The sequence below is a fragment of the Salmo trutta genome, chromosome 39 (genome assembly GCF_901001165.1).
Source record: "Salmo trutta chromosome 39, fSalTru1.1, whole genome shotgun sequence".
NCBI classification, from domain to species: domain Eukaryota; kingdom Metazoa; phylum Chordata; class Actinopteri; order Salmoniformes; family Salmonidae; genus Salmo; species Salmo trutta.
Genome location: NC_042995.1, coordinates 5,479,690 through 5,507,189, shown reverse-complemented (window position 1 = coordinate 5,507,189; position 27,500 = coordinate 5,479,690). Strand labels below are relative to the sequence as shown.

General features: G+C 44.6%; 1 protein-coding gene and 1 long non-coding RNA gene across 6 annotated transcripts in view; one reads left to right on the top strand and one right to left on the bottom strand.

Annotated features, from left to right (window-relative positions):
* The window catches only part of LOC115179645 (tensin), a 210,765-nt gene that overhangs the window by 19,472 nt on the left and 163,793 nt on the right, over nt 1-27,500 (bottom strand). For 2 of the 5 annotated variants that reach the window (XM_029741293.1, XM_029741294.1), the window contains exons 17-21: nt 24,110-24,239; nt 23,790-23,861; nt 23,434-23,550; nt 19,829-19,912; nt 10,320-10,463 (exon numbers count right to left, since the gene is read on the bottom strand). In XM_029741293.1, the coding sequence (XP_029597153.1) occupies nt 10,320-10,463; nt 19,829-19,912; nt 23,434-23,550; nt 23,790-23,861; nt 24,110-24,239 (547 nt within the window). The remainder of the gene's footprint in view (nt 1-10,319; nt 10,464-19,828; nt 19,913-23,433; nt 23,551-23,789; nt 23,862-24,109; nt 24,240-27,500) is intronic. The other 3 variants (XM_029741292.1, XM_029741295.1, XM_029741296.1) reach the window with 3 other exon arrangements.
* On the top strand, nt 6,508-7,755 carry LOC115179647 (uncharacterized). Its single transcript, XR_003872980.1, has 2 exons — nt 6,508-7,633; nt 7,714-7,755. It is a non-coding gene; the product is annotated as an uncharacterized LOC115179647 (long non-coding RNA).

The following is a 27,500-nucleotide window of genomic DNA, read 5'->3' as shown; positions in this document are numbered from 1 at the left end:
CTGTTCTGTTAGGAGGTACAGATCTATGTTCTGTTAGGAGGTAGAGATCTCTGTTCTGTTAGGAGGTACAGGTCTCTGTTCTGTTAGGAGGTACAGATCTCTGTTCTGTTAGGAGGTAGAGATCTCTGTTCTGTTAGGAGGTACAGATCTCTGTTCTGTTAGGAGGTACAGATCTCTGTTCTGTTAGGAGGTACAGATCTCTGTTCTGTTAGGAGGTACAGATCTCTGTTCTGTTAGGAGGTACAGATCTCTGTTCTGTTAGGAGGTAGAGATCTCTGTTCTGTTAGGAGGTAGAGATCTCTGTTCTGTTAGGAGGTAGAGATTTCTGTTCTGTTAGGAGGTAGAGATCTCTGTTCTGTTACGAGGTAGAGATCTCTGTTCTGTTAGGAGGTACAGATCTCTGTTCTGTTAGGAGGTACAGATCTCTGGTCTGTTAGGAGGTAGAGATCTCTGGTCATTTAGGAGGTACAGGTCTCTGTTCTGTTAGGAGGTACAGATCTCTGTTCTGTTAGGAGGTAGAGATCTCTGTTCTGTTAGGAGGTACAGATCTCTGTTCTGTTAGGAGGTACAGATCTCTGTTCTGTTAGGAGGTACAGATCTCTGTTCTGTTAGGAGGTATAGATCTCCGTTCTGTTAGGAGGTACAGATCTCCGTTCTGTTAGGAGGTACAGATCTCTGTTCTGTTAGGAGGTACAGGTCTCTGTTCTGTTAGGAGGTACAGATCTCTGTTCTGTTAGGAGGTAGAGATCTCTGTTCTGTTAGGAGGTATAGATCTCTGTTCTGTTAGGAGGTAGAGATCTCTGTTCTGTTAGGAGGTACAGGTCTCTGTTCTGTTAGGAGGTAGAGATCTCTGTTCTGTTAGGAGGTACAGATCTCTGTTCTGTTAGGAGGTACAGATCTCTGTTCTGTTAGGAGGTACAGATGTCTGTTCTGTTAGGAGGTACAGATCTCTGTTCTGTTAGGAGGTACAGATCTCTGTTCTGTTAGGAGGTACAGATCTCTGTTCTGTTAGGAGGTACAGATCTCTGTTCTGTTAGGAGGTACAGATCTCTGTTCTGTTAGGAGGTAGAGATCTCTGTTCTGTTAGGAGGTAGAGATCTCTGTTCTGTTAGGAGGTACAGGTCTCTGTTCTGTTAGGAGGTAGAGATCTCTGTTCTGTTAGGAGGTAGAGATCTCTGTTCTGTTAGGAGGTACAGATCTCTGTTCTGTTAGGAGGTACAGATCTCTGTTCTGTTAGGAGGTACAGATCTCTGTTCTGTTAGGAGGTACAGATCTCTGTTCTGTTAGGAGGTACAGATCTCTGTTCTGTTAGGAGGTAGAGATCTCTGTTCTGTTAGGAGGTAGAGATCTCTGTTCTGTTAGGAGGTAGAGATCTCTGTTCTGTTAGGAGGTAGAGATCTCTGTTCTGTTAGGAGGGGCAGATCTCTGTTCTGTTAGGAGGTATAGATCTCTGTTCTGTTAGGAGGTAAAGGTCTCTGTTCTGTTAGGAGGTACAGATCTCTGTTCTGTTAGGAGGTAGAGATCTCTGTTCTGTTAGGAGGTACAGATCTCTGTTCTGTTAGGAGGTACAGATCTCTGTTCTGTTAGGAGGTACAGGTCTCTGTTCTGTTAGGAGGTACAGCTCTCTGTTCTGTTAGGAGGTACAGATATCTGTTCTGTTAGGAGGTACAGATCTCTGTTCTGTTAGGAGGTAGAGATCTCTGTTCTGTTAGGAGGTAGAGATCTCTGTTCTGTTAGGAGGTACAGATATCTGTTCTGTTAGGAGGGGCAGATCTCTGTTCTGTTAGGAGGTACAGATCTCTGTTCTGTTAGGAGGTACAGGTCTCTGTTCTGTTAGGAGGTACAGATCTCTGTTCTGTTAGGAGGTACAGATCTCTGTTCTGTTAGGAGGTACATATCTCTGTTCTGTAAGGAGGTAGAGATCTCTGTTCTGTTAGGAGGTACAGATCTCTGTTCTGTTAGGAGGGGCAGATCTCTGTTCTGTTAGGAGGTACAGATCTCTGTTCTGTTAGGAGGTACAGATCTCTGTTCTGTTAGGAGGTACAGATCTCTGTTCTGTTAGGAGGTACAGATCTCTGTTCTGTTAGGAGGTACAGATCTCTGTTCTGTTAGGAGGTACAGATCTCTGTTCTGTTAGGAGGTAGAGATCTCTGTTCTGTTAGGAGGTATAGATCTCTGTTCTGTTAGGAGGTATAGATCTCTGTTCTGTTAGGAGGTACAGATCTCTGTTCTGTTAGGAGGTACAGATCTCTGTTCTGTTAGGAGGTATAGATCTCTGTTCTGTTAGGAGGTACAGATCTCTGTTCTGTTAGGAGGTACAGATCTCTGTTCTGTTAGGAGGTACAGATCTCTGTTCTGTTAGGAGGTACAGATCTCTGTTCTGTTAGGAGGTACAGGTCTCTGTTCTGTTAGGAGGTACAGATCTCTGTTCTGTTAGGAGGTACAGATCTCTGTTCTGTTAGGAGGTACAGATCTCTGTTCTGTTAGGAGGTAGAGATCTCTGTTCTGTTAGGAGGTACAGGTCTCTGTTCTGTTAGGAGGTAGAGATCTCTGTTCTGTTAGGAGGTAGAGATCTCTGTTCTGTTAGGAGGTAAAGATCTCTGTTCTGTTAGGAGGTACAGATCTCTGTTCTGTTAGGAGGTACAGATCTCTGTTCTGTTAGGAGGTACAGATCTCTGTTCTGTTAGGAGGTACAGATCTCTGTTCTGTTAGGAGGTACAGATCTCTGTTCTGTTAGGAGGTACAGATCTCTGTTCTGTTAGGAGGTAAAGGTCTCTGTTCTGTTAGGAGGTACAGATCTCTGTTCTGTTAGGAGGTAGAGATCTCTGTTCTGTTAGGAGGTACAGATCTCTGTTCTGTTAGGAGGTACAGATCTCTGTTCTGTTAGGAGGTACAGGTCTCTGTTCTGTTAGGAGGTACAGCTCTCTGTTCTGTTAGGAGGTACAGATATCTGTTCTGTTAGGAGGTACAGATCTCTGTTCTGTTAGGAGGTAGAGATCTCTGTTCTGTTAGGAGGTAGAGATCTCTGTTCTGTTAGGAGGTAGAGATATATGTTCTGTTAGGAGGGGCAGATCTCTGTTCTGTTAGGAGATACAGATCTCTGTTCTGTTAGGAGGTACAGGTCTCTGTTCTGTTAGGAGGTAGAGATCTCTGTTCTGTTAGGAGGTACAGATCTCTGTTCTGTTAGGAGGTAGAGATCTCTGTTCTGTTAGGAGGTAGAGATCTCTGTTCTGTTAGGAGGTAGAGATCTCTGTTCTGTTAGGAGGTAGAGATCTCTGTTCTGTTAGGAGGTACAGGTCTCTGTTCTGTTAGGAGGGACAGATCTCTGTTCTGTTAGGAGGTATAGATCTATGTTCTGTTAGGAGGTACAGATCTCTGTTCTGTTAGGAGGTATAGATCTCTGTTCTGTTAGGAGGTACAGATCTCTGTTCTGTTAGGAGGTACAGATCTCTGTTCTGTTAGGAGGTATAGATCTCTGTTCTGTTAGGAGGTAGAGATCTCTGTTCTGTTAGGAGGTACAGATCTCTGTTCTGTTAGGAGGTAGAGATCTCTGTTCTGTTAGGAGGTAGAGATCTCTGTTCTGTTAGGAGGTACAGGTCTCTGTTCTGTTAGGAGGTACAGATCTCTGTTCTGTTAGGAGGTACAGATCTCTGTTCTGTTAGGAGGGGCAGATCTCTGTTCTGTTAGGAGGGGCAGATCTCTGTTCTGTTAGGAGGGGCAGCTCTCTGTTCTGTTAGGAGGGGCAGGTCTCTGTTCTGTTAGGAGGTAGAGATCTCTATTCTGTTAGGAGGTAGAGATCTCTGTTCTGTTAGGAGGTAGAGATCTCTGTTCTGTTAGGAGGTAGAGATCTCTGTTCTTTTAGGAGGTAGAGATCTCTGTTCTGTTAGGAGGTAGAGATCTCTGTTCTGTTAGGAGGTACAGATCTCTGTTCTGTTAGGAGGTACAGATCTCTGTTCTGTTAGGAGGTACAGATCTCTGTTCTGTTAGGAGGTACAGGTCTCTGTTCTGTTAGGAGGTAGAGATCTCTGTTCTGTTAGGAGGTACAGATCTCTGTTCTGTTAGGAGGTAGAGATCTCTGTTCTGTTAGGAGGTACAGATCTCTGTTCTGTTAGGAGGTACAGATCTCTGTTCTGTTAGGAGGTAGAGATCTCTGTTCTGTTAGGAGGTAGAGATCTCTGTTCTGTTAGGAGGTACAGATATCTGTTCTGTTAGGAGGTACAGATCTCTGTTCTGTTAGGAGGTACAGATCTCTGTTCTGTTAGGAGGTACAGATCTCTGTTCTGTTAGGAGGGGCAGATCTCTGTTCTGTTAGGAGGGGCAGATCTCTGTTCTGTTAGGAGGTACAGATCTCTGTTCTGTTAGGAGGTACAGGTCTCTGTTCTGTTAGGAGGTACAGGTCTCTGTTCTGTTAGGAGGTACAGATCTCTGTTCTGTTAGGAGGTACAGATCTCTGTTCTGTTAGGAGGTACAGATCTCTGTTCTGTTAGGAGGTAGAGATCTCTGTTCTGTTAGGAGGTACAGGTCTCTGTTCTGTTAGGAGGTACAGGTCTCTGTTCTGTTAGGAGGTAGAGATCTCTGTTCTGTTAGGAGGTAGAGATCTCTGTTCTATTAGGAGGTACAGATCTCTGTTGTTAGGAGGTACAGATCTCTGTTCTGTTAGGAGGTACAGATCTATGTTCTGTTAGGAGGTACATATCTCTGTTCTGTTAGGAGGTAGAGATCTCTGTTCTGTTAGGAGGTACAGATCTCTGTTCTGTTTGGAGGGGCAGATCTCTGTTCTGTTAGGAGGTACAGATCTCTGTTCTGTTAGGAGGTACAGATCTCTGTTCTGTTAGGAGGTAGAGATCTCTGTTCTGTTAGGAGGTACAGATCTCTGTTCTGTTAGGAGGTAGAGATCTCTTTTCTGTTAGAAGTACAGATCTCTGTTCTGTTAGGAGGTACAGATCTCTGTTCTGTTAGGAGGTAGAGATCTCTGTTCTGTTAGGAGGTAGAGATCTCTGTTCTGTTAGGAGGTAGAGATCTCTGTTCTGTTAGGAGGTACAGGTCTCTGTTCTGTTAGGAGGGACAGATCTCTGTTCTGTTAGGAGGTATAGATCTCTGTTCTGTTAGGAGGTACAGATCTCTGTTCTGTTAGGAGGTATAGATCTCTGTTCTGTTAGGAGGTACAGATCTCTGTTCTGTTAGGAGGTACAGATCTCTGTTCTGTTAGGAGGTATAGATCTCTGTTCTGTTAGGAGTTAGAGATCTCTGTTCTGTTAGGAGGTACAGATCTCTGTTCTGTTAGGAGGTAGAGATCTCTGTTCTGTTAGGAGGTAGAGATCTCTTTTCTGTTAGGAGGTACAGGTCTCTGTTCTGTTAGGAGGTACAGATCTCTGTTCTGTTAGGAGGTACAGATCTCTGTTCTGTTAGGAGGGGCAGATCTCTGTTCTGTTAGGAGGGGCAGATCTCTGTTCTGTTAGGAGGGGCAGCTCTCTGTTCTGTTAGGAGGGGCAGGTCTCTGTTCTGTTAGGAGGTAGAGATCTCTGTTCTGTTAGGAGGTAGAGATCTCTGTTCTGTTAGGAGGTAGAGATCTCTGTTCTGTTAGGAGGTAGAGATCTCTGTTCTGTTAGGAGGTACAGATCTCTGTTCTGTTAGGAGGTACAGATCTCTGTTCTGTTAGGAGGTACAGATCTCTGTTCTGTTAGGAGGGGCAGATCTCTGTTCTGTTAGGAGGTACAGATCTCTGTTCTGTTAGGAGGGGCAGATCTCTGTTCTGTTAGGAGGTACAGATCTCTGTTCTGTTAGGAGGGGCAGCTCTCTGGAAAAAATAAACTATGACTGGACATGGTGACATTTAACCAAACTCATAAAGTCTAGGAAAGAGAGGGAAGAGAGGGAGGAGAGGGAAAAGCAGTGAAAGAAAGGAAATACATGGGAGGATAACTGAGAAAAAGGGAGAGGTTCCCAAACTGTGGTCCGTGACTCACTGGTGGTACAAGATCACAAGACATATTTTCTGGTACCAACATAGCCTGTTTGTAATCCTCAAATACACTAATGCTTTTAAATATGGTCCATGAGGGAAATGTATGGGAACCTGAGATTTTCTTGTCTCACAAATGACTTATTTTGATTTTTGTCCCGTCTTCACCAAGAAGAGAGGGGCCGAAGGGTTCGACACATTCTCTTCACTCAGAAAGGAAGTGTTTCAAAGTGTGAGTGGAATGACTGGAACTCTGCAGACGAGCGTCACGGGGGCACGACCTTCACATTTACCTCACCCATGTGGCGTGCGTAAGTACAGGCATCCAGAAACACACACAAACACGACTGATATAAACCTCGACCCCTGGCACACACACAATGCCCATGGTCTCAAAGAGGCTCTTTATACATAGCAGCTTTGTGTGTTATTCACACACACACGCACAAACGCACGCACGCACGCACGCACGCACGCGCGAGCACGCGCACGCACGCACGCACACACACACACACACACACACACACACACACACACACACACACACACACACACACACACACACACACACACACACACACACACTCCTGTGTGTCTAAGTTGAAAGCAACAGCAGAATTGTGGTGAGCTGGGCTTTCTCTATCATTAAAAACAAAGAATATGTAAAGATGTGTGAGTTTTGATGTATGGGAGAGTTCACCGCCATCATTGGGATATGTTGATGATGGATGTGTGTTGTGTATAGAATCAACATATTCCTGCTCAGCTGGGTGGGAGCATTGCTGGGGTGGGTTTAAGTATAGATTCACTGGCCATAAAAAACACAGGGACCATTTTTAGTATAGTAAGTCATTGCTGATCCACCATAAAGCTTCTTAGTATGCTAGCCAGGCGATAGCTGTGGCTTTGAAACAAAGACCAAGCCATAAATCTCCTCCAACATGAATCTGACCGGCAGGAATAGCTAGTTAGGGTAGTCAGCTAAAGTAGATGCCATTCCCCTAAGACGGGGGTCGGCGACCCGCGGCTCTAGAGCCGCATGCGGCTCTTTAGCGCCGCCCTAGTGGCTCCCTGGAGCTTTAACAAAAATATGAAAATGGAAAAAGATGGTGTGAATATATTTTTTGTTTTAATATAATTTATTATCCAATGGGCTAAAAAATGTGTATACTAAATATTTAATTTCAACATTTCTGTCAACGAAGATTTACGTCATAGCCTGCGACACACGTTTCTTTCAGCTCGGCGTAGTGCCAGACAGGTGGCTGTTGCAAACAAACCGGCGGGTGTGTCATGGGCCATGGATCCCAAAGGGAAAAAGAGAAAGATGGCTGAGGAGAACAGAGGGATTCCACAGTTCTTGGACCGAATCATTTGCTTTCATTGCCAATGCGGAAGGATTGCCTGATGTTTCCTTTGTAATGAGAAGTTCCATTCTTCCTGACAGTTATAGGAACATGAAGAAATATGCATTTGGAGTATTATCCATCTTTGGATCAACATACCTGTGTGAGCAGATATTCTCAAACATGAACTACATAAAATCCAAATACCGCACCCGCCTCACAGATGAGAGTTTGCAGTCCTGCGTGAAGATTAAAGTTACATCTTACATGCCCGATGTTGAGAAGCTGTCCAGTGATGTCCGAAAACAGAAGTCACATTAAACGGGTAAGAACACAATCCTGTCATAGTCACATATTTAGTAACACAGTGGCTGTTTTTATAAAGTGATTTCTGATTTTGCTCAGGTCCGAGGATGGCTGCATTGTATTGTGCGTGTCAAAAGAGAAGAGGAGAATGCACAGAAATCGAACTTAAACTGTATTATTTAAATTTTATATACTCTACCTTTTCAAAAGGCTGCTGTTTTATTGCACTCTGTCTGTTGCCCAGATAAAGGGGAAAAGAGAAGAGGATTGTATCGTATTATTGAGGATTGAAAAGGACTGCATTTTATTTCCATGGGGAGGTCTGAAATTACAGGAGGCTATTATGCACGTTGCACATTTTGTTGTTGTTTTTTCGAATCCTAAAATAAAAATGACATCAAAAATCTGATTTCTGTATTGTATTTCTATAATTTCATCAATGCAACGAAACATAATACATTAATATTATAATGGAAGTTAAACTTAAAGCACCATCGTACAGCAGAGTAGTCACGTGGTGCGTCATTCTCTCCAGGATGCGCTGCAGGTAAAATAAACGTTTAATCATGAATGCTCATTATGTATTTGTAGCCTACTTATCATTTTGATAGTAGGCTAATATAGCTAATATAGACACTTACAGCATGTGTTGCCTTCATTATAAGGCTTATATAAGGCTTTTAATTTTTTACGGCTCCAGACAGATTTGTTTTTAGTTTCTTTGGTCCAATATGGCTCTTTCAACATTTTGGGTTGCCGACCCCTGCCCTAAGACTACACTGAGATGAGGTACACTGTTTGTCCATTAGCTGAATTTAGGCCTACAGTTACTATCAGTGACGAGATAGACATTTCTTCTGAGTGGGTCACAAATAGGACAGAGTTGACAGGACAGAGTTGACAGGACAAAGTTGACAGGACAGAGTTGACAGGCTCATATATAGACATAGTTTGGGGCTAACCTGAGAGATGGACATCATTAGCCTTCCATTCATGTATCATTCAATTGACTTAGACAATGGTTCCACAGAGGCCTTGTGGAGTGTGAGGCTCATAAGACACGGGCATGCACGCACACACATACAGTGCCTTTGGAAAGTATTCAGACCCCTTGACTTTTTCCACATTTTGTTACGTTACAGCCTTATTCTAAAATTGATTCAATATTTTTTTCCTCATCAATCTACACACAAAACCCCATAATGACAAAGTGAAAACCGTTTTTTAGACATTTTTGCCAATTTATAAAAAATAAAAAACAGATACCCTATTTACATAAGTGTTCAGACCCTTTCCTATGAGACTCGAAATTGAGCTCAGGCACATCCTGTTTCCATTGATCATCCTTGATATGTTTCTACAACTTGATTGGAGTCCACCTGTGGGAAATTCAATTGATTGGACATGATTTGGAAAGACACACACCTGTGTATATAAGGTCCCACAGATGACAGTGCATATCAAAAACCAAGCCATGAGGTTGAAGGAATTGTCCGTAGAGCTCCGAGACAGGATTGTGCCGAGGCACAGATCTAGGGAAGGGTACCAAAAAATGTCTGCAGCATTGAAGATCCCCAAGAACACAGTGGCCTCCATCATTCTTAAATGGAAGAAGTTTGGACACACCAAGACTGAGCAATCGGGGGAGAAGCGCCTTAGTCAGGGAGATGACCAAGAACCCGATGGTCACTCTGACAGAGCTCCAGAGTTCCTCTGTGGAGATGGGAGAACCTTCCAGAAAAATCATATCTGCAGCACTCCACCAATCGGGCCTTTATGGTAGAGTGGCCAGACGGAAGCCACTCCTCAGTAAAAAGCACATGACAGCCCGTTTGGAATTTTCCAAAAGGCACCTAAAGTACTCTCAGACCATGAGAAACAAGATTCTCTGGTCTGATGAAACCAAGATCGAATTCTTTGGCCTGAATGCCAAGCGTCACGTCTGGAGGAAACCCGGCACCATCCCTACGGTGAAGCATGGTGGTGGCAGCATCATGCTGTTGGGATGTTTTTCAGTGGAAGGGACTGGGAGAGTAGTCAGGATCAAGTCAAAGATGAACAGAGCAAAGTACAGAGAGATCCTTGATGAAAACCTGCTCAAGAGCGCTCAGGACCTCAGACTGGGGCAAAGGTTCACGTTCCAACAGGACAACGACCCTAAGCACACAGCCAAGACAACGCAGGAGTGGCTTCAGGACAAGTCTCTGAATGCCCTTGAGTGGCCCAGCCAGAACCCGGACTTGAACCCAATCAAACATCTCTCGAGAGACCTGAACAGCTCTGCAGCGACGCTCCCCATCCAACCTGACAGAGCTTGAGAGGATCTGCAGAGAGGAATGGGAGAAACTTCCCAAATACAGGTGTGCCAAGCTTGTAGCTTCCTACCTAAGAAGAGGCTGTAATCGCTGCCCAAGGTGCTTCAACAAAGTACTAAATAAAGGGTCTGAATGCTTATGTAAATGTGATTTTTCAGTTTTGCAAACATTTCTAAAAACCTGTTTTTGCTTTGTCATTATGGGGTATTGTGTGTAGATTGATTAGGGAAAAACACAATTTAATCAATTTTAGAATAAGGCTGTAATGTAACAAAATGTTGAAAAAGTCAAGTGGTTTGAATACTTTCCGAATACACTCTATACACACACACTTAATCCCCCCCCCCCCCCGACACCCACTCTCTTCACCGACACACAAACAGCACCTGCCTTTTCCTCTTTGTCTCCCATGGTGACGTGTTCCGCTGTGAAAGCGTGTGTAAGCACGATGCCACAGAGTCTCTCCTTCACACATGACCCGTTGGGAAGCCATTAACGTGCCGTTAAAACAGCCCGGCTCATAACACCTGTGGACTAATGGTTTATTTGAAATAGACAATGCTTCACAGCTACTGTTATTACCCTATCAAATGTGCTACTCACATCAGCTACTTCACGGAACAATCACTTTACTGTTTACATAGATTTCCCTTCAAACACATGTAATAATGATCCCAGAATAATTGTTGAGTATAGAATGTTGTCCTATTATATTGAGGCAGTGTAAGTGCCAGCCTAGCAAAAATACACCTGTTGTAGTTTTTTCATTTATGCACAACTATCTCCCGTGGTCAGATTCTATGTGTACTGTAGACCGAAGGTTAATCATACAGCTGACCAAATTATACAAGACTTTACTTCTGGGTTAACTGAGATTAATACACAACCAATGTCCCCAAATGATTTGCCTCAGAGTCTGGTCACTCAGGTCTATATGTTAATACCCAGGAAACACAAACTAGCTGTATATCGCTAAGCTAACTAGTACAACCTACCAGGTCCCTGCCGCACATAGTCCAGGACCAATAAACAAACAAATCAATAAATAACTCCTAGACAAGCTAGCATCGCAGCTAGCCTAGCAGGCTAACCACAGGATGGCTGGGTTGGGTTTGGCAGTGTCATTGGGTCACAGTGTCTGTGTCTAAGGGTTTGGACCAGGGCCACTGTCCGTCCCTCCCTACCTCCCTCCCTCCCTCCCTCCCTCCCTCTGGGTTCACTGTCGTCCTGATAAGAAATGTGTGAAAATACTACAGCCCACTTAAAGACAAATCCCCTGCTGGGTTGCTACTGATTGTGCTAAGCTAGCTAGCAGCACCGTGGCAGCCCCTCCATGGTGTGACTGGATGAAGACAAGACCAACAGTGTTGTGGATCAGGTAAGGAGTTAACCTAATATCCCCTCAGATGATCAAGTGGAACAAAGAACACTGGCTAAAAAAGATATATAGATACGGACACTGAGAAAGAAAGACCCACAGAGTGTGAGAACATACACTCTCACACACACCACCCAAACGATGTTCCTCATAAAAGAGTGTGAGAGGAATGTGGTGTAGAAGTCTTCCTTGGGGTGTGCTCTGGGTCTGACCGTATGGGATACACGTTACTCTCATAAATTCCCAACCCACAACCCCACAGCTCACTACACGCATAGAGAAACACACACGAAAGCCCCTCTCTCCTCACAGACTCTAACAAACACACACAGCACTATTTAAGGGAAATAGTTGACCTGTGTCGCGGGTCTTTCGGGTCTTACGTGATGAGGGGGAGAGGAAACGGGACAACACGGGGTTAGCGGGGGCAAACAGGAACAAACCAGGGCCTGTAAAACCAGGAAGGAAGGCATGCTGCTAGAGAGAGGGGCATGATGGGATGAAAACAGCAGGTCCCGGAGGCTAGTTAAATTCATAAACAAACAATACTAAAACCGCACAGTCAGTCACACATCTAAAACAGGAGGGAGGGAGGGAAACCCACAGAGAGAGAGAGAGAGAGAGAGAGAGAGAGAGAGAGAGAGAGCGAGAGAGAGAGAGAGCGAGAGAGCGCGAGAGAGAGAAAGAGAAACCCACACAGAGAGCGCTCTACAAAGAGAGAGAGGAGGACAGAAATAGATGAAAAGTGAAAGAATAATGAGAAAAATCTGCAGCCGGCCTAGAAGCACAGTACAAAACTAAGGGTCTGTCTGTAGTTGCCCCCTGCACACTGTCTCTCCATAAACAGTTCAAATTAGTATTTGGTGACAATAAGCTGATCCTGGATCTGTGCCTAGTGGGCAACGTTGGGGGCTGGCCAGGTGTGAATCACCCTGACCAGCAACAGCCCCTAGCTGTCATCTCAGCCACACGCCACACAGACAACACGTCCCCGTTAGATTATGTCATGGCCTAACTCTGCCAGAGCCAGACAGCCTAAAGGGCGTCTCTCTACGGGACATGACACCCACCTCAGCAGGGACGGGCTTTGATATCGCTGTGCCAACCAGCAGTCTGCATTCCAGAGCTGAGTAGACGGTGGTATCATGAAGATGGTTGAATGACATACACTAGGGCTAGTTGGTCTATCTGCGGGTCTGTCTGTCTGTCTGTCTGTCTGTCTGTCTGTCTGTCTGTCTGTCTGTCTGTCTGTCTGTCTGTCTGTCTGTCTGTCTGTCAGTCTGTCAAAGAGGTGTTGTGACAGCTGTATCAGTATGTGTAGTAAAGATAACTGTCATGGAGATGTCTGTCTGTCTGTCTGTCTGTCTGCCTGCCTGCCTGCCTGCCTGCCTGCCTGCCTGCCTGCCTGCCTGCCTGCCTGCCTGCCTGCCTGTCTGCCTGTCTGTCTGTCTGTCAGCCCTTCTGTATTGGTAGTAATATCATGGAAGTCATATCAGTAACTGAACTAAAGATTACATGTCATGATGTCTGCCTATCTCTCTGTCTGGGAGTTGATGACTGTCTGCAAGGATCACTGGAAGATCATCCAGACTCTGGTATACCCCTAAAATAAAACCTATACGCCATCGCTGAAAATGGTATAGAGAGTCAGAGAGAGACTGTGAGAGCTGAGGTAGCAAGGAGTCAGAGAGAGACAGTGAGAGCTGAGGTAGCAAGGAGTCAGAGAGAGACAGTGAGAGCCGATGTAGGACGGAGACAGTGAAAGACAGGGGATAGTTGAGGTGTGGAGGGACAATCATAGTTGAAGTAGGGGCAGGGATGAAGACACTGAGGGACAGAGAGATAACTGAGTCAGATATGAGGTAGCTGAGGTATGGGGGGACAGTGAGAGACAGGAGATAACTAAGGCAGATATGAGGTAGCTGAGGTATGGGGGGACAGTGAGAGACAGGAGATAACTAAGGCAGATATGAGGTAGCTGAGGTATGGGGGGACAGTGAGAGACAGGAGATAACTAAGGCAGATATGAGGTAGGTGAGGTATGGGGGGTCATTGGGGACAGAGAGATAGCTGAGTCAGATATGAGGTAGCTGAGGTATCTAGGGGGCTCTGAGGGGCTTAGGGGTGGGCTGTAAACCTGCTGCTATGTCTCATGGTGCTGTCACTGCCAGCTCTAACTACACTAGTCCTTCTGTCACTCCTATGAGGGGTACTAGGTCCCTTAAACCAGAACAAACTCTCCACTCTATCCAAGGCAGTAACTGTTTCCACACTGCCATAGAAACACTACAGTGACTATACAACATGACGTATTGTGCAAAGCCAATCAAAGTCCCTCATTCAGCGTCTCAACTCATAACTCACAAGTTAAATTGGTCTTAAAAGAAGTTAGAGCAGGCAGCTTAATAGTTGTGGTGTGCCATAATTGCGGCACATTTATAAAATGTTCCACACGCAAATTACTCACTCAATGATTCAAAGGGTACTGTAAACAACCATGTTGACATAGAAACAAAATAAAGGACATACAGAGAGAGCGTTGTATCTGCTGCAACCGAGAAAACAGTCAAAAATCCTGCTCCGACAGACCCTCTCATTCAATCATCCAAAGTCAAAAAATACGTTTGAGAATTTACTACCAACTTACAGTATACTTTAACCCAAGCAAACATTAAACTCAGACTTCCATAACTAGAAACAAAAGGTTATGTAAAACATAGGTATTCCCAACCACTACACTACCACAACACGATAAAGAACAATTCAACTGAATTGAACACAACTTCGTTAAAAACCACAACAGAAACATATGACACCTACCAATTATCTCATTAGCCCTATCAACACCTGAGCCCTCACAGTCAACCCTTAGGCCTAACTACTGTACTCACCAGCTGCTGTAATACCGCTCAGCCTATTTCCTTCCCTTCATTTTGTCCTCTCTTTCACTCTCTGCTTCCCTCGTTCTCTCGTTCCAACTCCGGTGACAGTTAGCTAACAAAAAGGGCTTTAGTCCTGGCCAAGCTGTTCCACTCACGTGTCCCCCACTCTCTCTCGTTCTCTCGCTCCCTCTCTCTCTCTCGTTCTCTCGCTCTCCCTCTCTCTCTGTTGCCACCCAGCTATTCGAGACATGCCCGGGGCCGTGCCACAGCCAAATATGGGAGGAGGACCATAAACAAGGCCCACACCACAGTCTGCTGCTGTCACCGGCCACAGTGAACACACACACACACACACACACACACACAGTTTTACTATCGCTCTGTTCTTTTTCAAAAACCAAAAATAATGATTTTCATGGTTACTTTCATGTGTGTAAATATTGTGAACTGAAGGAGGCATAATTCACAGAGTTTGCATGACCTGGGGACTTGTGTTGTGTTAGCTTCCAGAGCTTTGGCTCAACAGGCTAACGCGGTCTTAAGATATGGTAACAGTCTAGGTTTAGATATCCTATCCCTACAATAACATAAATCTGTTTTACCTAGGGTATACAGTGGCCCAGAAAAGTCACAACACCCTTCAACCAGATTTGCATGTGGTGGTGTAGTGGTGTTTTCTGTCTGGTCACTGAGTGAGCGGGCAGGAGTAGACAACGGACAGAGAGTTGGCCTCTTAAGGCTATAACCCGAGAGGTGAATTGAGCAAGGGTTCTGTTTGCGGTGAACATGTTACTTAGTAACAATCTCAGTTGAACGATTTGAATGAGCATTCCAAAATGTTACAGTGATGGTAAAATATCAATCAGACAATTTTGGTAATGGCTACTGTGGCATTGTAGTGCCAATAATCAAACTGCAAATTACTTTGCTACTCAAATCAAATGTTATTGGTCGCATACAGATGTTTAGCAGATGTTATTGCTGGTGTAGTGAAATGCTTGTGTTCCTAGCTCCAACAGCGCAGTAGTATCTAACAATACACACAAATCTAAAAAGTAAAAGAATGGAATTAAGATATATCGAAATATTAGGACGAGCAATGTCAGAGTCCGGAGTATAAACATATATACAGAGCATTCGGAAAGTATTCAGGCCCCTAGACTTTTTCAACATTTTGTTATGTTACAGCCTTATTGTAAAATATGAAATTGTTTCTTTCCCTCATCAATTTACACAAAATACCCCATAATGACAAAGAAAAAACAAGTTTTAAGAAATATTTGCAAATGTATTAAGAAAACAAAACTTAAATATTACATTTACATAAGTATTTTCTCAGAAGCACCTTTGGCTGTGATTACAGCCTCGAATCGACTTGGGTATGATGCTACAAGCTTCGCACACCTGTATTTGGGGAGCTTCTCCCATTCTTCTCTGCAGATCTTCTCAAGGTCTGTCAGGTTGGATGGGGAGCGTCGCTGCACAGCTATTTTCAGGTCTCTCCAGAGATGTTCGATTGGGTTCAAGTCCAGTTTCTGGCTGGTCCACTCAAGGACATTCTGAGACTTGTCCTGAAGCCACTCCTGCGTTGTCTTGGCTGTGTGTTTAGGGTTATTGTACTGTTAGAAGGTAAACCTTTGTCCCAGTCTGAGGTCCTGAACGCTCTGGAGCAGGTTTTCATCAAGGATCTCTCTGTACTGCTCTGTTTATCTTTTCCTCGATCCTGTCTAGTCTCTCAGTCCCTGCCGCTGAAAAACATCCCCACAGCATGATGCTGCCACCACCATGCTTCACCGTAGGGATGGTGCCAGGATTCCTCCAGACGTGAAGCTGGGCATTCAGGCCAAAGAGTTCAATCTTGGTTTCATCAGACCAGAGAATCTTGTTTCTCATGGTCTAGGAGTCTTTAGGTCCCTTTTGGTAAACTCCAAGTGGGCTGTCTTTTACTGATGAGTGTGCCTTTTACTGAGGAGTGGCTTCCGTCTGGCCACTCTACCATAAAGGCCTAATTGGTGGAGTGCTGCAGAGATGGTTGTCCTTCTGGAAGGTTCTCCTATCTCCACAGAGGAACTCTGGAGCTCTGTCAGAGTGACCATCGGGTTCTTGGTCACCTTCCCGACTAAGGCCCTTCTCCCCAATTGCTCAGTTTGTTGCCAGCTCTATGAAGAGTCTTGGTGGTTCCAAACTTCTTCCATTTAAGAATGATGGAGGCCACTGTGTTCTTGGGGACCTTCAATGCTGCAGAAATGTTTTTTTTGGTACCCTTCCCTAGATCTGTGCCTCGACACAATCCTGTCTCGGAGCTCTACGGACAATTCCTTCAACCTCATGGCTTTTTTGCTCTGGTTTTTGCTCTGACATGCATTGTCAACTGTGGGACCTTATATAGACAGGTGTGTGCCTTTCCAAATCATATCCAATCAATTGAATTTACCACAGGTGGACTCCAATCAAGTTGTAGAAACATCTCAAGGATGATCAATAGGAAAAGGATGCACCTAAACAAAATTTCGAGTCTCATAGCAAAGGGTCTGAATACTTATGTAAATAAGGTATTTATGTTTTAAAAATGTTATACATTTGCAAAAATGTATAAAAACCTGTTTTCTCTTTGTTATTATGGGGTATTATGTGTAGATTGCTAAGGATTTTTATTTATTTAATCAATTTTAGAATAAAGCTGTAACGTAACAAAATGTGGAAAAAATCAAGGGGTCTGAATACTTTCCGAAGGCACTGTATGTAATAGAAAGGCCACTTGATTATTTGTAGTGGTAGTTTAGGCCTGAAACAGACACTGACGTTCACCTAACACTACCTTCTCAGACTGTTAGTTAACATTAACGAATGGTCGCGGCTAGCACAAAACAAATGGAATACGCTAGCTAATGTTTGAGAACTATTTCCCTTGTTGGACGCACCCCAGGTCAACAGCTGAGTACAGGGCAATTAGTGAAGTCCTATTAGTGAAGTCCTATTAGTGAAGGACTATTAGTGAAGGACTATTAGTGAAGAACTATTAGTGAAGTCCTATTAGTGAAGGGCTATTAGTGAAGTCCTATTAGTGAAGGACTATTAGTGAAGGACTATTAGTGAAGTCCTATTAGTGAAGAACTATTAGTGAAGTCCTATTAGTGAAGTCCTATTAGTGAAGTCCTATTAGTGAAGGACTATTACTGAAGTCCTATTAGTGAAGAACTATTAGTGAAGTCCTATTACTGAAGTCCTATTAGTGAAGTCCTATTAGTGAAGTCCTATTAGTGAAGTACTATTAGTGAAGGACTATTAGTGAAACACACACACACAAGCTTGCATAAACGCAGGCACACACACTAATTTCTACACATTCACTCAAAGTGGATGCACCCATGTGCAAATAACTCACAACTAGTAACTATCCGACAATGCTCTTTACACATCTCAGCAGCACCCAGGCTAAAAGTGGACACAAACCCTCTGAACACCTTCATATTTGCAAATACACCATCAAAACTTAGTGATGTAATATTCTACCAATAACCTTGTTATTCATACAGACCTTTTAAACAGGCTTATCTTTCATATACTCATGTCATCTGATTTCTACAAAGGCCATTGCAATATGTAAACAAATACCTTACCAGGAGCTAGCTGTGACTCTGACACATACAGTTGAAGTCGGAAGTTTACATACACCTTAGCCAAATACATTTAAACTCAGTTTTTCACAATTCCTGACATTTAATCCTAGTAAAGATTCCCTGTCTTAGGTCAGTTAGGATCACCACTTTATTTTAAGAATGTGAAATGTCAGAATAATAGTAGAGAGAATGATTTATTTCAGCTTTTATTTCTTTCATCACATTCCCAGTGGGTCAGAAGTTTACATACACTCAATTAGTATTTGGTAGCATTGCCTTTAAATTGTTTAACTTGGGTCAAACGTTTTGGGTAGCCTTCCACAAGCTTCCCACAATAAGTTGGGTGAAATTTGGCCCATTCCTCCTGACAGAGCTGGTGTAACGGAGACAGGTTTTTAGGCCTCCTTGCTCGCACACGCGTTTTCAGTTCTGCCCACACATTTTCTATGGAATTGAGGTCAGGGCTTTGTGATGGCCACTCCAATACCTTGACTTTGTTGTCCTTAAGCCATTTTGCCACTACTTTGGAAGTATGCTTGGGGTCATTGTCCATTTGGAAGACCCATTTGCGACCAAGCTTTAACTTCCTGACTGATGTCTTGAGATGTTGCTTCAATATATCCCCATAATTTTCCTGCCCCATGATGCCATCTATTTTGTGAAGTGCACCAGTCCCTCCTGCAGCAAAGCACCCCCACAACATGATGCTGCCACCCCCGTGCTTCACAGTTGGGATGGTCTTCTTCGGCTTGCAAGCCTCCCCCTTTTCCCTCCAAACATAACGATGGTCATTATGGCCAAACAGTTATATTTTTGTTTCATCAGACAAGAGGACATTTCTCCAAAAAGTACAATCTTTGTCCCCATGTGCAGTTGCAAACTGTAGTCTGGCTTATTTATGGCGGTTTTGGAGCAGTGGCTTCTTTCTTGCTGATCGGCCTTTCAGGTTATGTTGATTTACTGTGGATATAGATACTTTGTACCTGTTTCCTCCAGCATCTTCACAAGGTCCTTTGCTGTTGTTCTGGGATTGATTTGGACTTTTCGCATCAAAGTGCGTTCATCTCTAGGAGACAGAACACGTCTCCTTCCTGAGCGGTATGACGGCTGCGTGGTCCCATGGTGTTTATACTTGCATACTATTGTTTGTACAGATGAATGTGGTACCTTCAGGCATTTGGAAATTGCTCCCAATGATGAACCAGACTTGTGGAGCTCTACAATTTATTTTCTGAGGTATTGGCTGATTTCTTTTGATTTTCCCACGATGTCAAGCGAAGTGGCAATGAGTTTGAAGGTAGGCCTTGAAATACATCCACAGGTACACCTCCAATTGACTCAGATGATGTCAGTTAGCCTATCAGAAGCTTCTAAAGCCATGACATCATTTTCTGGAATGTTCCAAGCTGTTTAAAGGCACAGTCAACTTAGTGTATGTAAACTTCTGACCCACTGGAATTGTGATACAGTGAATTTTAAGTGAAATAATCTGTCTGTAAACAATTGTTGGAATAATTACTTGTGTCATGCACAAAGTAGATGTCCTAACCGACTTGCCAAAACTATAGTTTGTTAACAAGAAATTTGTGGAGTGGTTGAAAAACGAGTTTTAATGACTCCAACGTAAGTGTATCTAAACTTCTGACTTCAACTGTATATACATCAACGCTCCAGCATGGAACAGCCATTTAGGACTAGGACTAGCTACCACACGGACAAATAACACTGCCCTAATGCTTTTAATGACATGTGACGAGTGACCAGAGTCCACTGGAGTACACAGCGTCACGACAGTTATGGTAAAACCCTCCATTTGTCCAGAACCTAATGAAAGCTAGGTTACACAGCGTAGCTTGTCCGTCTCGTCTGCGTGTTAGCCATTAGTCTAGCGCCTAAAAACTGGTCCCTCATCGACATTCACCTGACCTGTCGACCGCAACACTGTGATCAAAAGAGGAGGAAGAGAGAGAGGGAGGGAAAGAGAGAGGGAGGGGAGAGGGCGGTGTTTTCAGAACAGACCCCTTGGTGAAGAAACGTTGAGGTGGGCCAACAAGCAGCTAGCGACCGGTCTTGAGCCCTCACTCCAGAACCCAAGCTGAAGCCCTTGAGAGAGGGAGGGAAAGAGAAGGGGGGAAAGAGAGGGGGGGAAAGAGAGGAAGGGAAAGAGAGAGAGGAAGGGTATTTTCAGAGTAGACCCCTTGGCGGAGAAACATTGAGGTGGGTAGCAAAGCAGCAAGCAAACGAACGAACCCTAGCTCAAAACCCAAGCCCAGCCTTGGAACACAGACATCTTCCTTCAACCTATAAAACCACTTGAGCTTTCACAGAGGTTCACTTTCAGCCGAAGGCAAATTGAATGGTGGGCACACAATGTTCTAGCACCATGTACTGAATCCACATTTTTCAGATCCAATCCAACTGCTAAGGAAGCAAAGCCTGCAATTAACTAAGCGATGGGACTGGCAGAATGCTTTCTGCTGAGCCAACCAGAACCAAACATCTAGTCCATTCAATTAGGATCAAACTGCCAACACCAGCATTTCCCAATGACCTTCTTTACATAGCAATTACCACAAGAGCTCTCCAGAGAGTTTAATATGATAGAATACAGTGGTTTCTATTCAAGCCATATGGCATGTTGGAGCGTATTACCGCTGCACCAAAATGGCTGCCGAGGGCCTAGCTTGACATGATGGCTATTTGTCACGGCCTGTGCTCTGGTGCAACTGCCTCCTCTCTCTCTCCACGTGGGGCATATGGGTGGCTTGTCCAGTCAACAATACTAATCAATAGGGACCATGATGAATGATGACAGCCCCAGCGAGGGCTATGGAAAGGGGCTGTGGGACTGCAGAAGCAGAGGAGTAAGGTGGAGGAGGTGGAGGAGGAAGGGGAGTAGAGGTGAGAGGAGGTGGGCAGGAGTTTGGTGTAGGGTCCCGTCATCTCCTGACCCCCTGCCCTAGCCCCTTGCACACCCACACTGTGAGCTGGGGGGGGGGGGGGTGCAGGGGTTCGGGTTACCAGCAGAGCGACTGACTACCACCTATTTCTGCAGCAGCTATTTAAAGGTGTGATTGACAGGTGTGTGTGTGTGTGGGGGGGGGTCGTGGTGCTTTATGGCATGGGGTCTGCTCCTACAGCTAAGATGGGTGGGAGAGGAAAGGGGGGAGATGGGGGAAAGGATGGGAACAAGAGGAGGCAAGAGGGGTAGGGCAAGGTAGTCACTAGATTGGCCATGCTTAAACAAAAGTGAAAAGCAATATGTAAAAGAATCAACATGTCTGAACGGCTGAGGAAGATGCTGTTACTTTTAGATGTTGAGAGAGGTGGTGCAGTGGAATGCCAGTGGAAGTACCAGTAGAAGTACCAGTGGAATGCCAGTGGAAGTACCAGTAGAAGTACCAGTGGAATGCCAGTGGAAGTACCAGTAGAAGTACCAGTGGAATGCCAGTGGAAGTACCAGTAGAAGTACCAGTGGAATGCCAGTGGAAGTACCAGTGGAATGCCAGTGGAAGTACCAGTGGAAGTACCAGTGGAATGCCAGTGGAAGTACCAGTAGAAGTACCAGTGGAATGCCAGTGGAAGTACCAGTGGAAGTACTAGTGGAAGTACCAGTGGAAGTACCAGTGGAATGCCAGTGGAAGTACCAGTGGAAGTACCAGTGGAATGCCAGTGGAAGTACCAGTAGAAGTACCAGTGGAATGCCAGTGGAAGTACCAGTGGAATGCCAGTGGAAGTACCAGTGGAAGTACCAGTGGAATGCCAGTGGAAGTACCAGTGGAAGTACCAGTGGAATGCCAGTGGAAGTACCAGTGGAAGTACCAGTGGAAGTACCAGTGGAATGCCAGTGGAAGTACCAGTGGAAGTACCAGTGGAATGCCAGTGGAAGTACCAGTGGAATGCCAGTGGAAGTACCAGTGGAAGTACTAGTGGAAGTACCAGTGGAAGTACCAGTGGAAGTACCAGTGGAATGCCAATGGAAGTACCAGTGGAATGCCAGTGGAAGTACCAGTGGAAGTACTAGTGGAAGTACCAGTGGAAGTACCAGTGGAATGCCAGTGGAAGTACCAGTGGAAGTACCAGTGGAAGTACCAGTGGAATGCCAGTGGAAGTACCAGTAGAAGTACCAGTGGAATGCCAGTGGAAGTACCAGTGGAAGTACCAGTGGAAGTGCCAGTGGAAGTACCAGTGGAATGCCAGTGGAAGTACCAGTAGAAGTACCAGTGAAATGCCAGTGGAAGTACCAGTGGAAGTACCAGTGGAAGTGCCATGTTCCTAAATGCTGTGGCCTCTCACTATCACCTTCATTTACCAAACACCAAGGGCTCTATAGAAACACCTGCTGTCCAAGGAGAGGACTGTGTTCCCCACAACTTATCAAGGGTTGCATCACACAGTAACCGCAGACACAGTGGAGGCTGCTGAGGGGAGTGTACAGTGTGGTATGTCTCTAGATGGCTCTCATGGCTCTACCACCGCAAGGAGGCATTCATTACATTTAATGAAAATGATATTGGCCAATTATCACACCGTTCTGTGTTGAGGTATACTGCTAGCCAACTGGAGGTCAGCCAACACCCTTTGGTTTCTTCTAGACTGTGAAAGGGGGGTCTACTGATTTACATGTCAACATCTGCCTGATGAGTCCGTCACTTGTGGATGTATGTGTGTGTGTGTGTGTGTGTGTGTGTGTGTGTGAGTCGTCTTTAACATTTCAGTACCCCCACCACTGAGGGTGGCCAGTTATGTGACAGAGTCAGTCTCAAAGACTCTATTAGCCACTGGAGATATGTGACAACAACTGTTCCAGCACACCTAGTTTGACTGTGCTGTGTGTGTGTGTGTGTGTGTGTGTGTGTGTGTGTGTGTGTGTGTGTGTGTGTGTGTGTGTGTGCGCGCACGTTTTTGGGGGGTATCTGTACTTTACTATTTAACTTTTACTTTTAATTCACTATATTCATAATGAAAATAATATACTTTTACAATTTTCTCTGACACCCAAAAGTACTCATTGTATTTTGAATGCTTAGCAGGACAGGAAAATGGTCCAAATCACAGATTTCTCAAGATAACATCCCTGGTCATCCCTACTGCCTCTGATGTGGCGGACTCTCTAAATACAAATGATTAGTTTGCAAAGGATGTCTGAGTGTTGGAGTGTGACCCTGGCTATCCGTCAATAAAAAGAAATATAAAAAATCGTTCCGTCTGGTTTGCTAAATATAAGGAATTTGAAATGATTTTGATACTTAAGTATATTTGAAACCAAATACTTTAGACTTTTACTGAAGTAGTATTTTACTGGGTGGCTTTCACTTTTCCATTAAGCACAGGAGGTTGGTGGCACCTTAATTGGGGAGGACGGGCTCGTGGTAATGGCTGGAGCGGAATAGGTGGAATGGTAACAAATACATCAAACACTTGGTTTGTAGGTGTTTGATGTCATTCCATTCGCTCTGTTCCGGTCAATATTATGAGCCTTCCTCCCCTCAGCAGCCTCCACTGCTATTAAGGTATCTTTTACTCAAGTATGACAACTGGGTACTTTTTTCACCACTGTGTGTGTGTGTGTGTGTGTGTGTGTGTGTGTGTGTGTGTGTGTGTGTGGTGGTCTTGGTGCTCACCATCTCCTGTATCCTCGCAGCCCCTGTTGAAGTTCTCGTAGGAGTCCCAGCGGATGAGGGGGTCTTGGGTATTGTAGTCCACCGACACTTGTGGGCCATTCTCAAGGTGGCCCATTCCTGAGAGACACAAAGCCAGCTGGGTAATGCAGTCTTTAACCCATTAATGTCCATAACAGAAATACAATATAACATATACTTTCTGTCTAGCCACATGCAGTTAACTATGCTGACAACACACAATCAATTTACACCAATCCATGCTGTGCTGCATTACCTTATGGTACTAACTCTAGTTTGTGTATAAATTGCTACATGTAGCATGCATTGAAGCATGCAACTTTAAATACACTGATTACCTGTACCTTTGATTTTCTCAGGACCGAAGGAGAAGACAAATTCCACTTTCCCATATTCTGGAAATCTCTCATCTGTGTAGTGACACACATTAAACGACAGTCAATTTCACATTTTTACAGAGGCCAGGTAAATACAGTACACACACGAACATGTGCACGCACTTCAACAAACACACGTACACACGTGGACACACACATTAAACGACAATAAATGTACATATTTTGGGAGAGGCCACATAGGTACATACACACACAAACATGTGTACGCACTCCTACAAAGACACACACACACACACAGTCGCCCACGCGCACACACACACCTTTAAAAGTCTGATCCAGTTCATTCTTCCCGAAGACTACTCCCAGGTCGTGGATGGCACAGGTGTGGAACTGCACTCTGAATACCACATCCCTAATGGGGCTCCGGAAACGCTTGTGGTAACACTTCAACTGTAGGAGGAGGAGGAGGAGGAGGAGGAGAGAATAAGCATATAACCGGACATAAAGACAAGGACTTTTGCTACAGTCAAACCAGACGAAGGAAGCAGTCCAGATTGCCAAACTCATGGTCTATATCTCCAGGCCTAAACCCTGCTGGTCCTGGAGATCCGACCATGGTTTCCCACCAGAACAGAACATGGTCAGTACAATGCAGGCATGTTCTGATGGGGAGGCACGTCTGATGTGGTCTGATTTGGTGTGGTCTGGTCTGGTGTGGTCTGGTCTGGCATGGTCTGGTGTGGTCTGTTGTGGTGTGGTCTGGTCTGGCGTGGTCTGATGTGGTGTGGTCTGGTCTGGTATGGTCTGGTCTGGCATGGTCTGGTGTGTTCTGGTGTGGTCTGGTCTGGTCTGGTGTGTTCTGGTCTGGTGTGTTCTGGTGTGGTCTGGTCTGGTGTGGTCTGGTCTGGTCTGGTGTGGTCTGGTGTGGTCTGGTCTGGTGTGGTCTGGTCTGGCATGGTCTGGTGTGGTCTGGTGTGGTCTGGTCTGGTGTGGTCTGGTCTGGCATGGTCTGGTGTGGTCTGGTGGGGTGTGGTCTGGTCTGGTCTGGCGTGGTCTGATGTGGTGTGGTCTGGTCTGGTGTGGTCTGGTCTGGCATGGTCTGGTCTGGTGTGGTCTGGTCTGGCGTGGTCTGATGTGGTGTGGTCTGGTCTGGTGTGGTCTGGTCTGGCATGGTCTGGTCTGGTGTGGTCTGGTCTGGCATGGTCTGGTGTGGTCTGGTGGGGTGTGGTCTGGTCTGGTCTGGCGTGGTCTGATGTGGTGTGGTCTGGTCTGGTGTGGTCTGGTCTGGCATGGTCTGGTGTGGTCTGGTGTGGTGTGGTCTGGTGTGGTCTGATGTGGTGTGGTGTGGTGGAACAAGGACACATTCTTCCCTAATAGAACTCTAGTGAACAGGAGGGCAAGATAACATTACAGAGAGAGAGAGAGAGAGAAAGACAGAGACAAAGAGAGACAAAGAGAGAGAGAATGTCCTGGAACAAAGGTTTCACTGTAATACTGAAGGTGTAAACATGGCAGTAGAAAACCTAAACAGTATATTTCACCTCTCAGCTTCCCTATCAAATCAAAAAATGTAAAGCAGACAACCAAAGAAAATGAACAATAATGACAAATGATTTGATGAAGAATGCAAAAACCTAAGAAAGAAAATGAGAAACCTGTCCAACCAAAAACATAGAGACCCAGAAAACCTGAGTCTACGCCTTCACTATGGTGAATCACTAAAACAATACAGAACTACACTACAGAAAAAGAAGGAAAGGCATGTCAGAAATCAGCTCAATGTAATTGAAGAATCCATAGAATCGAACCACTTCTGGGAAAATTGGAAAACTCTAAACAAACAACAACACGAAGAGTTATCTATCCAAAACAGAGATATATGAATAAACCACTTCGCCAATAATTTTGGCTCTATAACAAAGAACAAACAGCAAAAACATGTACACTACCGTTCAAAAGTTTGGGGTCACTTAGAAATGTCCGTGTTTTTGAAAGAAAAGCACATTTTTTGTCCATTAAAATAAAATCACATTTATCAGAAATACAGTGTAGACATTGTTAATGTTGTAAATGACTATTGCAGCTGCAAACGGCAGATTTTTTATGGAATGTCTACATAGGCGTACAGAGGCCCATTATCAGCAACCATCACTCCTGTGTTCCAATGGCACGTTGTGTTAGCTAATCCAAGTTTATAATTTTAAAAGTCTAATTGATCATGAGAAAACCCTTTTGCAATTATGTTAGCACAGCTGAAAACTGTTGTTCTGATTAAAGAAGCAATAAATCTGGCCTTCTTTAGACTAGTTGTGTATCTGGAGAACCAGCATTTGTGGGTTCAATTACAGGCTCAAAATGGCCAGAAACAAATAACTTTCTTCTGAAACTCGTCAGTCTATTCTTGTTCTGAGAAATGAAGGCTATTCCATGCGAGAAATTGCCAAGAAACTGAAGATCTCGTACAAAGCTGTGTACTATTTCCTTCACAGAACAGCGCAAACTGGCTCTAACCAGAATAGAGGGAGTGGGAGGCACCGGTGCACAACTGAGCAAGCGGAAAAGTACATTAGAGTGTCTAGTTTGAGAAACAGACACCTCACAAGTCCTCAACTGGCAGCTTCATTAAATAGTACCCGCAAAACACCAGTCTCAACGTCAACAGTGAAGAGGCGACTCCAGGATGCTGGCCTTCTAGGCATATTCTCAGAGAACAACGTAAAACACCAAATAATGCATGCACAGCAGAATCTTTGTATTTATTTAACAAGGCTACTCAGTTAAGAACAAATTCTTATTTACAATGATGGCCTACACCGGCCAAACCCGGACGACGCTGGACCAATTGTGCTGTGCCCTATGGGACTCCCAATCACAGCCAGTTGTGATACAGTACAGTCTGGATTCGAACCAGGGTGTCTGTAGTGACGCATGAAGCACTGAGATGCAGTGCCTTAGACCGCTGCACCACCTGGGAGCCCAATTAGGCAGATACCTTCTAATTATCAAAATCCAGAAAAGAGCTGTTAAATTCTATAACCACCTAAAAGGAAGCGATTCCAAAACCTTCCATAACAAAGCCCTCACCTACAGAGAACTGAACCTGGAGAAGAGCCCCCTAAGCAAGCTGGACCTGGGGCTCTGTTCACAAACACAAACACACCCCACAAAGCCCCAGGACAGCAACACAATTAGACCCAACCAAATCATGAGAAAACAAAAGGATAATTACTTGACACATTGGAAGAATATACAAAAAAACTGAGCAAACTAGAATGTATTTGGCCCTAAACAGAGAGTACACAGTGGCAGAATACCTGACCACTGTGACTGACCCAAAATTAAGGAAATCTTTGAATAGGTACAGACTCAGTGAGCATAGCCTTGCTATTGAGAAAGGATGCCGAATGCAGACCTGGCTCTCAAGAGAAGACAGGCTATGTGCACACTGCCCACAAAATGGGGTGGAAACTGAGCTGCACTTCCTAACCTCCTGCAAAATGTATGACCATATTAGAGATACATATTTCCCTCAGATTACACAGATCCACAAAGAATTCGAAAACAAATCCAATGTTGATAAACTCACATATCTACTGGGTGAAATACCACAGTGTGCCATCACAGCAGGAAGATTTGTGACTTGTTGCCACAAGAAAAGGTCAACCAGTGAAGAGCAAACACCATTGTAAATACATCCCATATTTATGTTGA